The sequence below is a fragment of the Ranitomeya variabilis genome, chromosome 3 (genome assembly GCF_051348905.1).
Source record: "Ranitomeya variabilis isolate aRanVar5 chromosome 3, aRanVar5.hap1, whole genome shotgun sequence".
Lineage (NCBI taxonomy): Eukaryota > Metazoa > Chordata > Amphibia > Anura > Dendrobatidae > Ranitomeya > Ranitomeya variabilis.
In genome coordinates, this window is record NC_135234.1 from 151840503 (window position 1) to 151854791 (window position 14289).

Sequence of the window (14289 nt, forward strand, 5' to 3'; positions counted from 1 at the left end):
AGATAAGAAAAACAAGTTATATTATACTGACTCAGGGGGCGGTCCGGTCCGATGGGTGTCGCAGGTCTGGGTCCAGCGCCTCCCATCTTCTTGTGATGATGCCCTCCTGCTTCTTCATCACTCCCCAGCATCAGGAAAGGTCATAGAGGCCCAGCACCTGCGCACTGCAGTACTTTACTCTGCCCTCATCAGGGCAGAGACAGGAGCGCCAACGCTGGGGAACGATGAAGAAGCAGGAGGTGCTGGACCCAGACCTGCAACACCCATTGGACCGGACCACACAGGACCACACCCCCAGGTGCGTATAACTTATTTTTCTTATCTTGCAGGTCAGATCGGGGGCTTATCTACAGTATTGTAGAATGCTGTAGATAAGCCCTGAAAGGCAGTGGCCGCATCTTATAGCGGCGAAATCTGCTGACAGGTTCCCTTTAAGCTGTTATTTTAGAACATCCACTTCAAAAAAGCTATGGCTATTGAAATTATATCAAGCAACAAGACATAGATATAACTTTTTAAAAAATCAAAATTTAAGAACAGAAAAAGCATGCTGCACAATATTTGGAACTACAGAGCTTATAAATTCCATGTTCAGATGTAGCATCAAAGTTGGGTTATATTTTGTTTAAAATAGAACAAAACAAAGTCCAGCTCACCACAATCGACATCCCTGGAAACTCGGACCACGGAACCGCTGTGTCAGGGCGTAGAGAAAACAGGAAAGGGAAGGAGATCCAGCTCAACGATGTAGTGAAAAAATCCGTAACTTTATTCACTTCAAACCGTATAATGTGGAGGATAAAACATCAGCAGCAATAAGAATAAAAAAATGACTAAGGGTGCTCTGTCACCAGAAACGCGTTGATATTGTTTTTATTCTTATTGCTGCTGATGTTTTATCCTCCACATTATTCGGTTTGAAGTGAATAAAGTTACGGATTTTTTCACTACATCGTTGAGCTGGATCTCCTTCCCTTTCCTGTTATATTTTGTTTGCTTGTGTTGAAAATCCATTGCATTTAACAGTGCCAGCAAAGTGTATGTGATGCCATAAATACTCATATCCTCTGTGTGTCAAAAGAAGCTGTGGCACTGTGCACCTTTTTTCTTCCCCTGCAGAGGAAAAGTCTGAAAAAGGCTTGTAAAAATGGAATAGAATTTTTAAGTGCAAAAATTCAGAATTTCTGCACTAAAATGCTCATTAAAATATACTATGTTAATTTTGCACCAAAACACATAAGCAAAAGGGGACAGCACATTAAATAAATGTAGCAAAAATGTAATAAACAGAGAACATTCTTATTTGGCATTTTGGTGCAGACACCTGCAAAAAACAAGTGGGAAAAATGCAGTGTTCTTACATATGGAAACATTGCCTAAGAGCAATGTAAAGGCTAGGCACATAGTATCAGAGTATTGGGGCATAATCTATCTTTACATAAATAAATTACATTCTATTATAGCATGTCAGATATATATTTGTCTTTTCACATAGTGCATTTTAATGTATGTTTAATAGAGTTGAGCAAAAAATGTCCAGTCCACTCCTCTACGGCAGTCGGGCTAAGGCAGTCTTCACTTCTGCAAATGGCATTCTCGTCCGGTCATTTCCTATGATAAATTAGACCCTCATAAGAGGCATGTTATGATGCTCAGGGGCCTAGCTAGCACAAGAAGTGCAAAAGTGAATAATGCTGTGGTTACGCTGCCATGGAGGACCTGAGCTAGAGGGTAGACTACGGCAGCGCACATCTTCTTACTCAATTCTAATGTTTTTTATGTAAATACTAGAAATCAGTACAAGGTAGATATTTAAATAGATAGATATGTGATAGATGATATTCTCATCATTGTATGAGAAGGGCTGAGGTTGAATTACTTTGTCATTTATGTAATGCATCTTTCATTGATACAGCTTAATGAGATTTTTGTCTAATAGAAATATTAGTCATAAGTTTAGTTGATCTTTGGGTTTTTAATAGCAGAGCTACAATAAATAATGAGGCTCCTTCAACCCCTAAATCATCTAAGGATTTGAACAGCTTTGCTGCCTCTCCCATATAAACAAGGGGTTAAACGAACAAGAGTTCTTACTTCTATTCTCGACTTGTCAAGTCTTGAATAAGCACTATCACTGAAAAGCAATGTTTAAATGGAGCCCTCAACAGTGAAGGAGTTATTATGGTACTTATAAAGCTCTAGGAGTAACAACAGAAGGGTGAATCACACAAAGAGAGAACATTTTTCCACATCATCTATTAATGGTGCATTTGTTTCACTTTTTTATTTAAAGAAAAAACAATCATTGAGCATTAAAGGGACAAAAAACATGTATTTACCTTGGAGCATTGCTTGTGATTCTGGCACCAAATCAAGGAACCATTGTTCTGCAAAAAATGGAGAGATCAGTTAGTATAAACACTCCACTAAAAAAACGTGCTCCTTAATGGAACTGTGAAGTAACACTATGCTTCCAGAGTCTCTTTTTTTCTTTCTGGTTGAGAATAATCATTTGATCTGACGTAATATGGTAGAGCTATGGGTAGATCAATCTTTCTTTCTGAGCACACAGAAGACTAGTCAAAATATAAATATCAAATAGTTCAATGTCATTCTGTTATGTCTTTTCTAGCTTTAAGACACAAGGATTGATATTGAAATTTCTATATTGAAAAGGTTAAAGTATTTCTATGAGAACAAAAGAATCAGATGTTTAGATTGAAACTGTGTGGTCAACATTAACTGTCAGGGAAGAGTGGGGAAGCCTCCATACACATTAGGTCGTCTTATCTTCACACCAAAATGGACAGGTTCAGTTGAGTTTTATGAACACGAGGAGACATGCCATAAATTCAATCTAAAGATTATTGAAGGTCAGGACCCAAACGATCATGTGGCCCCAAAGCCAAATATTTTGTCCAATTGTCAGTAACACATGAAGGATCTTTTCCATAGCATTCCTAGAAAGATATTTAATTCCATGCCAAGTGTCGCTGAACATGTACGGCTATTCTGAACTACTGTAAAGTACAATATGGATGAGATGTGAAAGGCTTCATCAGGCCAGCAATCACTCAACTAACGATTATTAACTCAACAGTTGCTCAACTATCAATTTATTTCTGTTTCTGTATCCATTTTGGGATGACAAAAATGGAGGTAAAATCATACAGTACAGTATCCATTCATTTGAATTGGGATGGAAATGTCCTTAAAAGTCTACAATTTTATCGCAATCCAACTGACATTTATTTTTAACTGAATCAAGTAATGTAGTCTGCACAACTTTTTTGTCCAGCAAAAAAAAACTGGATTTTTTTTAAACATTGAAGCTTATGAGAAAAGGATTCCAATGAATGGTTATCCATCATGTGACATCAGCCAACAGATCCATGTTTCAGAGATGCGCATGACCAGAACCCTATAATTCTCTTTAAAAAATCTGTTACAAACAGAACAGAAATAAATGCAAATCGGAAACCAAAGTGTGACTGTTTTTGCAATAGATCTATTTTTTATACACTTGATCCATAACAAATGAATAAAAGACCAGATCTGTGAAAAGAGATCCTTAAGTGTTATGATCTGGTGGCCTAGGAGCAGCATGAGATGTACTCTGGAGAAGGTGGTACCTGTACTGACCGCAGACCCTGAACTTAACACCGCAACTAGAAGTAGCCGTGGAATGTACCTAACACTCCCTAGACATCTCGACACAGCCGGAGGACTAAATACCCCTAGAGATAGAAAAGGGAAAACTATCTTGCCTCAGAGAAAATCCCCAAAGGACAGACAGCCCCCCACAAATATTGACTGTGAGAGGAGAGGGAAATAACATACGCAGACTGAAATCAGGATTTAGCAAAGGAGGCCACTCTAGCTAAATAGAAAGGATAGGACAGAGTACTATGCGGTCAGTATTAAAACACTAGAAAATATCCACCACAGAAAATACAAAATCTCCACATCTAACTAAAGATATGGAGGGTATATCTGCATCTCCAGAGATACCAGCTTGGCTGAACAAATCCTTATGCAGACCAAGCTGGACAAGACAAAAACATGGAAAAGAACTGAACAATAAAGCCCACAGAATGTGGACTGCAAAAAACAAAGCCAGAACTTATCTTTGTTGAAATGAACAGCAAAGCAGGAGAGACCAGGCAGGGATGTGAATCCTCCAGGAACAATGGGCAACTGGCACTGACTAAAGGGTCAAGCAAGACTAAACAGCCCAGTCAAAATTGCAATAAGTGGACACACCTGATGAATGCAGCGATCCAAAGACAGCAGCGCTACCACTTATAACCACCGGAGCGAGCCCAAGAGCAGAATTCACAACACTTAAGGTACCTTCACACTAAACAACTTTACAACGAGAACGACAACGATCCGTGACGTTGCAGCGTCCTGGATAGCGATCTCGTTGTGTTTGACATGCAGCAGCGATCTGGATCCCGCTGTGATATCGCTGGTCGGAGCTAGAAGTCCAGAACTTTATTTGGTCGTCACATCGGTGTGTATCATCGTGTTTGACAGCAAAAGCAACGATGCCAGCAATGTTTTACATGGAGCTAACGACCTGCGGGAACGATAAGTGAGCCACCGCTCATCCTGCATCGTTCTGTAGCTGCTGTGTTTGACATCTCTACAGCGATCTAAACAGCGACGCTGCAGCGATCGGCTCGTTGTCTATATCGCTGCAGCGTTGCTGAGTGTGACGGTACTTTTAGTAACAAAACAATCAATAAAGTCGGTGAGCTTGCATAGATAAGGTGCCATTATCTCTCAACAAAGACAATCAATTCAAGAAAAGATGTTCAACACCTACAAAGGAGAGCAAAGTCTATTGGTGAATGTGAACTATGAGATGGTAATTATATTGATTGATATCACACGAAATCCCTGGAAATAAATGAAAACCTAAATTCAGAATGTGCTATTTCTCTCTGTTCTTTTACTGTTATTAAGACTCCTTGGCTTCATTAGTAAGTGGTGATTTTATTACAGAAGTAACTTTATACCCACCCAAATTCATCATATGAGCTTGTGTTTGAGCAGCATGAAACAGCCACACAAGGCTTGGCAGAGGAAGACCTTTACAGGCCAAGAGTCTAATAGTTAAGAGATTAGTGTAGTAGTTAAGAATTTGGCCCCATTTTGTGGTCAGTAATTGCCAAACCAGGACTCAACTAAATGTTATTGCTGGAATGGAGACAAATTGCTCAAGACGAATAAACCATGAACATCTACCAATATTAACATCAAAAGATTGATTTAAAACATTAAAAATAATGTTTAAATGGTCCAACAGCATGAAATTCTTAATTGGAAAGAAAAATACAATTTTTGCTAGTTTAAGTTGTCCAAAGAAGAAATCATAATTTCATTAAGTTGTTAAAATGGTCTTTTTGGGAATATATTTAAGTACACTAAAATGTAGGGGAAACTGGACTAATATTTTCCAGCTAGTATGCTAAAATGTAGGGAAATCTAGGCTAATATTCTAGAAAAAACTATGGTAAAATCTAGAGGAAACTAGACTAATATCACTGCTCCACAGCCAAATTGGTTCAGAGATGAAAACAGTTTAACTTAACTAATTTTGTGGTGCTGAAAACAAATATGATGCTTAAATTTGCTGATTGACTCTAATTTTTTATATCATATTTTAATTGCTTATAACACCTTTCAGGCAGGCTTACAGAAAAATTGTCTTTATTATTTCATCATCATTATTCATCATTATTGCATTGTTAGTAGCTAGTTCTTTACATCATCTATTTAATCTATTGAGCCTTCATTATTCCATCATCTAAGGGTGACCAATAGTGTTGAGCGATACCGTCCGATACTTGAAAGTATCGGTATCGGATAGTATCGGCCGATACCCGAAAAGTATCAAATATCGCAGATACCGATACCCGATACCAATACAAGTCAATGGGACACCAAGTATCGGAAATTATCCTGATGGTTCCCAGGGTCTGAAGGAGAGGAAACTCTCCTTTAGGCCCTGGGATCCATATTAATGTGTAAAATAAAGAATCAAAATAAAAAATATTGATATACTCACCCTCAGACGCGCCCTGGTACTAACCGGCAGGCTTCCTTCCTAAGAATGAGCGCGTGAGTGACCTGCGGTGACGTCGCGGCTTGTGATTGGTCGCGAGCGGTCACATGGACAAGCCGCGACGTCATCTAAGGTCCTTCACGCGCTCATTCTTAGGAAGGAAGGCTGCCGGAAAGCAGGGCGCGTCCGAGGGTGAGTATATTCCTATTAGGTATATACTCACCCTCGGAGGCGCCCTGCTTCTTTCCGGCAGCCTTCCTTCCTAAGAATGAGCGCGTGAAGGACCTTAGATGACGTCGCGGCTTGTCCATGTGACCGCTCGCGACCAATCACAAGCCGCGACGTCACCGCAGGTCATTCACGAGCTCATTCTTAGGAAGGAAGCCTGCCGGTTAGTACTAGGGTGCGTCCGAGGGTGAGTATATCAATATTTTTTATTTTGATTCTTTATTTAACACTTAAATATGGATTCCGATACCGATTCCCGATATCGCAAACATATCGGAACTCAGTATCGGAATTCCGATACCAGATTCAGAAGATCGCCGACCTCATGGCTGACCCCACACAGGGGTCGGGTCGGGTTTCATGAAACCCGACTTTGCCAAAAGTCGGCGACTTCTGAAAATGGCCGACCCGTTTCAAATGCTTGAAAGACCTTAGATGACGTCACGGCTTGTGATTGGTCACGTTGCGGTCACGTGACCGCTCCGCGACCAATCACAGGACGCAACGTCATCTAAGGACTTTCAAGCGCTCATTCTTATGAACGGAGGCTGGCGGTTACAACCAGGGCGCGTCAGAGGGTGAGTATATCAATATTTTTTATTTTTATTCTTTATTTTACACATTAATATCGATCCCGATCCCGATTCCCGATACCACAAAAGTATCGGATCTCGGTATCGGAATTCCGATACAGCAAATATCGGCCGATACCCGATACTTGCGGTATCGGAATGCTCAACACTAGTGACCAATCAAAAAAAGGCCAACTCAGCTCTAATGATGTAGTCCTAATTACAGTTGCATCATCTACTTTTATAAGTGCTCTCTGTGTAAGGTATACAGTTTTAAGATCTTTTAGCTTAGATTCCTAGCACTGACATGTTTCTATTAGTGTTGAGCATTCCGATACCGCAAGTATCGGGTATCGGCCGATACTTGCGGTATCGGAATTCCGATACCGAGATCCGATACTTTTGTGGTATCGGGAATCGGAATTGGAAGTTCCCAGTGTATGGTTCCCAGGGTCTGAAGGAGAGGAAACTCTCCTTCAGGCCCTGGGATCCATATCCATGTAAAAAATAAAGAATTAAAATAAAAAATATTGATATACTCACCTCTCCGGAGGCCCCTGGACATCACCGCTGGTAACCGGCAGCCTGCTTTGCTTAAAATGAGCGCATTCAGCAACTTCCATGACGTCACGGCTTCTGATTGGTCGCGTGCCGCTCATGTGACCGCCACGCGACCAATCACAAGCCGTGACGTAATTCTCAGGTCCTAAATTCCTAGAATTTGGAATTTAGGACCTGAGAATGACGTCACGGCTTGTGATTGGTCGCGTGGCGGTCACATGAGCGCACGCAACCAATCAGAAGCCGTGACGTCATGGAAGGCCCTAAACGCGCTCATTTTAAGCAAAGAAGGCTGCTGGTTACCAGCGGTGATGTCCAGGGGCCTCCAGAGAGGTGAGTATATCAATATTTTTTATTTTAATTCTTTATTTTACACAGTAATATGGATCCCAGGGCCTGAAGGAGAGTTTCCTCTCCTTCAGACCCTGGGAACCATCAGGATACCTTCCGATACTTGGTGTCCCATTGACTTGAATTGGTATCGGGTATCGGTATCGGTGATATCCGATACTTTTCGGGTATCGGCCGATACTATCCGATACCGATACTTTCAAGTATCGGACGGTATCGCTCAACACTAGTTTCTATATTTTTTTCAGATGTCTCCTTCTTGCATTAACAAAGCAAATCATTTCTGCTGCATATACGGAGAAGTCACTTTTGAGTCACAAGGCGAATCTTGACTACCATGATATGGAAAGCCAACAACCTGTATATTGACTGCAGAATAGGAGATCAGAACAAGAGTTGTGATCCACACATATGCTGCAATAGATGGGCATTACATCTTACCCAGTGGTTGCATGGGAAGATGCAATCTGTCTTTTGCAGTCCCAATAGTTTGCAGAGAGAGCCAACTGATCACACTATTTCTGCATGATGCCCCCTGTTAGGAAAGGTGTTTCAAGGAAGAAGTGGACTTTACAGTATCCAAAGATTCCATCTGCGATACACCCAATACCACATAAAGAATAACTGTCATTTCCAAAAGCACCAGAAACATTTTCAGTTGAGTGAAGTGAGGAAGAAGAGGACATCTTACTTTCGCGACCCAGACTTTCTGTCAGCAACCTCAACTCAACCACACCTTATAACACAAAGTTAGAGATTTGGATCAGCCAAAGAGGAAGGCTATGCTCTTAGGTTCCAGGCTTCAGCAGTGGAATCTCCTAGTAGGCGATGTTCAGATTTCTTTGTTCCTCAACCGTGATAAAGATGTTATCCAATAGTTCTTCATAGAAAGCTATTTTGTGGCATGCAACAATATCAATAGTTTAATGTAAGCTCTGAACATAAGTCATAATCCAAAGGAATGGAAGTTCTTCAAAGATGTGTCCTAAGGAAGCCAAAAAGCCGTCTTGCTGTATAATGGCAATGTGCTACCTTCAATTCCAGTTGGTTATGCAGTCGATATGAAAGAAACCTATGACAACATGAAACAGCTGTAGAGGTGCCTGAACTATGACCAATGTTTGTGGCTCTTCTGTGGCGACTTAAGGCGGTTGCCCTCTTTCTTTTTCTCCAGGGTGGATACGCAAATTAAGGCTGCTTTCTCTATGAATGGGCTAGTCGTGCAAGAGAATATCACTACAATAAAAGAGACTGGCCTCTCCGACATTCAGTTCAGCCAGAGAGTAAAAATGCTCTGCACCCAGCACCTGTTGACCCACAAAAGATTTTGTTACCTCCACTGCATATCATGTTGGGCCTAATGAAGAACTCGGTAAAGGCAATATATAAAAATGCAAATGCATTCAAGTATATTATCAATACATTTCTAAGGTTGAGTGAAGTAAAGATAAAAAATGAAGTCTTTATTGGACTTCAGATCTGCAAGGTTCTTCAAAATGAGTTTTTCCATATATGTTGCAGGGCAAGGAAAAGCCTGCATGGGTAGCATTTACATTAGTGGTAACTAATTTTTGGGGAAACTCAAGAGCAGATAACTATGGAGAGTTGGTGGAAAATCTCAAAACATATAAGGCTCTTGGCTGTAACATGTCCGTAAAGATACATTTATTATATTCGTATCTAGACTTTTTTCCACCAAACAGCAGAGCAGGAAGCGAAGAGCAACGTTAGAGATTTCACCAAGATATTTTGGCTATGGAGAAATTATATCAAGGAAAATAGAATCCATCAATTCTTGCAGATTACTGTTGGACAATTGTAACAGATGACTCAATGCAGGAGTACAAAAGACAAACAAAAAAAGTTGTCACTGAATGAGGACCAAATTTAGTAGTGCAATTTCAAACAAAATATTCTGCATCTTTATATTTGCAAAAATAATTATGTTTCAAATTACTGAAACTTTTGTGCAATTAATTATATGTAGCAGTAAAGGAAAACGCTTTGATATCATAGAAACAAGAGCCAACTAAAAATTTTCATTGACAGATTTGAATTTAAGAGGTCAAAATCATTAAGAATTGGCTAATTTCATTAATGAGCCTGACAAATTTTAAAAATATGTACAACAGTGCATTCTAGAAAAAGTATGCTAAAATGTGGGGCAATCTAGACTAATACTCTAAGCAAAGTATGCTAATAGCCCTAGACTCGACCTAGAATAATGTATTAGAAATATTCATAAATAGGTTTTCAATAATATATACATATAATCTTTGCTGCTCATTTTATAATTCTGATAGATTGTAAAATTGCATTGCATTAGGGAATTTACCTTCACTAACATACCCATCAAATGTGACAACATGAAACAGGTTACCAGTAGGCCTATGTTCTGACCACTGTTGCATTGCATGTTTGCCACACATGCCATGAAGTGGCATAAGTTTCAGTAGTATGAATTTAAATAAGTTTTATTTAAAAGCATAGTCAACTAAAATTGACAAAATGATCCTGCAAAAAATTATATACATACCATATGTCACTCAGTATTCTTTGGGGCCAAAATTAACTCTCTGTGCATCCAGTTTTATATGGAAGCATCCTGAGGTTTTTCTGTTGTATTTGTGGTGTCGTAGAAATCACCATACAGCAGCTTTTGGAGTACCTGTAAATCCAAACTTGGATTTCAATGGAGCAATTTTTGTCCAAATTGAACTATAAAAACCACAGAGACCCAGTGTAGTCTCTGCTGCCCTACAAATCCTGACGAGTCTTCTTCTAGATGCTACAATTGATCTATTATAGTCAACCATCAGGATGGTGGAGAGATTTGTGCATCTGATGTATTGACATCTACTGGATCAAAACGTGGCAAATTCTCAGGTAAATAGTGCGAGTTTTCTGGGTTTTCATCATCTGGAATAATATTCCTCCTCAATGTCAGTCTTCTTGAAAATGGTGATAAACATGTTTTGTCCAAAGTGTAATATAACAAAGCTTTACAAGGAAAACTAATACATATAAATAAGCCAGAAAGGAATCTTTTTTTTTTCACAGTGATATAACAAAAAGTCATCCTACAGTACATGGTACTGTAAACCAAAGTATTAGAACCACAATCATCACTAAATCAGTCATTGCCATTTAGTGGCAGACTCGAAGTGAGATCTAGCTATGAAAGGAAATGATATTGCTCCACAAGTAAGATGAAATATCACATATCAGCGAATGTAATGCTCTCACAATGTTCCGCACTCATCAGGGGAGAATCACTTGAGACCTTAGGATAATATGTCATAAGAAAATAGATCATGACCACAAGCTGCTCTTAAAAGAGATCTTAGCTGTGAAATCTATAACAAGACGCCCACGAGCAGCAGGAAACTGGCACTTGTGGCAATAAATGTATTACCTCCATCATATTTTTTTTAATATAGAAATGCTGTATATTAACGATTAAGAGTATGCAGATAATCCATGAATGGAAAATTTGATGAATTACATATAAAACAGGTCAATAGACATGTGGAGAAATAGTGATAAAACCAACAGCACCATGGGGTCTGTGCTAGTTATTACCTTATATTCATCCTGATAACTGGAACTATCTTTACATGAGGTTTAAAGAGACTGACTTCTGTGGGTATATGTACGCCTTAACCCATTTACAACCTATGATGCACCTATACGTCATAGGTCGCCTCATCCTGTGTGATGCGGGCTACGGCGCTGAGCCCACAACTTTTTCAGCACAAGACAGCTGATTTCATCGCGATCTACCTGTGACTGTTAACTTGTTAAATGCCACTGTCAATATCCGACAGCGGTATCTAACATGGCCGCGCCGGAAGCACGTTATAAGACTGGCCCATTGGCGTCCAAATACATGATCGCAAGTTGCTCACAAACGGTTGGCATGACAGACCCGGGGTCTGCAGGATGGGCATTTCTGCTATGTGTATCACAGGTGATTGGAATATCGCAGTTTCAAGTCTCTTATGGAGACTATTAAGCAAGTAAAAAGTAGAAAAAAATGTTTCTAAAAGTATTTAAAATTTTTTGAAAAAGTTTAAATCACCCACCTTTTGCCCCGTTCAAAATAAAGCAATAAAAAACACGTTTGGTATTGCAGTGTTTAGAAACACCCGATGTATCAAAATAAGAATTAAGAATAATTAATCCAATTGGTAAACGGCATAACAAGAAAAAAAATAAGTTTTTTGTTGCAGCAACAGTGCAATAAAATGCTACAGGCAATCAAAACATTATATCTACCCCAAAATGGTATCAACAAAAACTTCACGGCGGCGTGCAAAAAATAAATCCTCACTCAGCCCCAGATAAAAAAAAATGGAGACGCTATGGGTCATGGAAAAGGTCGACATTTTTAATTTTTTTACAAACTCAGTATTTTTTTTTCACCACTAAAATAGATCTACGAACTCAAAAAGACTTGGAGAATCAAACTAGGAGGTCAGTTTTAGCATTTAGTGAACATGTTAACAACAAAAAAACAATTGTGGAATTGCACTTTTTATGCAATTTCACCACACTAGGAATTTTTTTCCCCATTTTCCAGTATACTGTAGGGTAAAATCAATGGTGTTATTTAAATGAACACCTCGTCCCACAAAAAAACCAAGCCCTCACATGGCCATAAGGATGAAAAATAAAAAAGTTATGATTCTGGGAAGAAGGGAAGCAAAAAACAAAAAAGCAAAAACAAAATACATTTTGATCAACAGGTCTTGGAACAACAATAATTTCCCCAACTGGATGTGTTAAAAAAATGTCCCTGTGCTGAGATAAACTTATAAATGTGCCCCTGCTATGTACTGTGCAATGGCTGTGTCTGATTGATCATGCTGAACATGGTCTGGTCATACCACAGACCACAGGAGGAAGCAACACAGAGTATACAGACAGGAATGCATGGGAGTGCCCCTTCTTTCTTTCTTTGAGGTCAAATAGTGTTTAGAAACCAGAAGTAGAATATTTTACCTCAGCTGCGATCCCATGCTGTGCTATCTGTATGCTCTCTATATCACCGCTAGCACAGTGGTAAAAAGTCTCATTGTGCAACTTGGAGCTCACTGAGGTCACAGCAGTTCAGGAGCCCGACTGGGAAAGCAGCCTCAGTGCCTGCGGTGACCTTGATGACATCACTGTCACTGAAGATTTCCAGGAAACTGTTCATGTAGGAATGCTCGGACCTGACACCAATAATGTGGTGGTGCACCATCTTGCTGGAAAAACTCAGGGAATGTGCCATCTTCAGTGAATAAAGAGGGCAACACATCATCATGTAGCAATTTCAGATATCCAGTGGCATTGAGGTTTCCATTAATGAAGAATGGCCCACTATCTTTATACCCCATATACCACACATTATACCATCCATTTTTGTGTTCCAATTTTTGTGTTTCCTGTAAAGTGGATTGGTCGTCATGGGCCAGTTGGCCAACAAGGTCTCCCAATCTGACCCCCTTAGACTTTTATCTTTGGGGTCATCTGAAGTCAATTGTCTATGCTGTGAAGATACGGGATGTGCAGCATCTGAAACAATGGATGCTAGAAGCTTGTGCTAGCATTTCTTCTGCGGTGTTGCTATCAGTGTGTCAAGAGTGGGAGAAGAGGGTTGCATTGACAATCCAACACAATGACCAGCACTTTGAACACATTTTATAAGTGGTCATAAACTTGTAAATAATTCATGAAAGAATAAAGTTATGTTAAAACCAAGCACACTATTGTTTTTCTTGTGAAAATCTCAATATGTTTGATGTGTCACATGACCCTGTTCCCATTGAAAAAAATAAGGTTGGATCCAAAATGGCCAACTTCTAAATGGCCACCATGGTCAGCACCCATCTTGAAAAGTTTTCCCCCTCCCATATACTAATGTGCCACAAACAGGAAGTTGATATCACCAACCATTCCCATTTAGGTGTATGCTTATAAATGGCCCACCCTGTAGATGAAGAAGTACTGAGCTTTTCTAGAGTGGCTGGCACTTGGCTGTGGTGATCAGTAGGGAAAAAAACCTCAGCACCGAAATGATGATAGAGAACGAAGATCTTGATGCAATAAGTGTATATTTTATTTTGATCTGGCAAGCATAGGTCCAACATTTTGACCAATAATGGTATTTATCAAGGACATTTATATTGAAAAAGAACCAGGTATCAGGTACATCTGATCTTTCCTCCAGAAAGTGATCCATAGGGGTCATAGCAGTTAGACTTGCACTAATCAAACGTCAATGGCATGTTTATTGATATGCCATCCATGTCTGTACTAAGGCAACCAATCCTTAACAAAAAAAGCTATATAATTACTAAAAATATAGGACAGTCTACGAACGCTCAACCTATTAGTACACTTGTCTCATTTTTTTCTTTTTGGAGTAATAAAACTTACTCATAAACTGGTTTGGGTTTTGGGGAATACGATATTTTTAAGCAAACTGAAATTTTTATAGTATTAAAATAGCTCTATGCT

The 14289-nt window shown here is 39.5% G+C and overlaps 1 protein-coding gene across 1 annotated transcript in view; it reads right to left on the bottom strand.

Moving 5' to 3' along the window:
* ANOS1 (anosmin 1) overlaps window positions 1–14289 on the bottom strand; it is a 307265-nt gene that overhangs the window by 259843 nt on the left and 33133 nt on the right. Inside the window, exon 2 of the mRNA XM_077294730.1 lies at window positions 2340–2387. Within this exon, the coding sequence (XP_077150845.1) occupies window positions 2340–2387 (48 nt within the window). The remainder of the gene's footprint in view (window positions 1–2339; window positions 2388–14289) is intronic.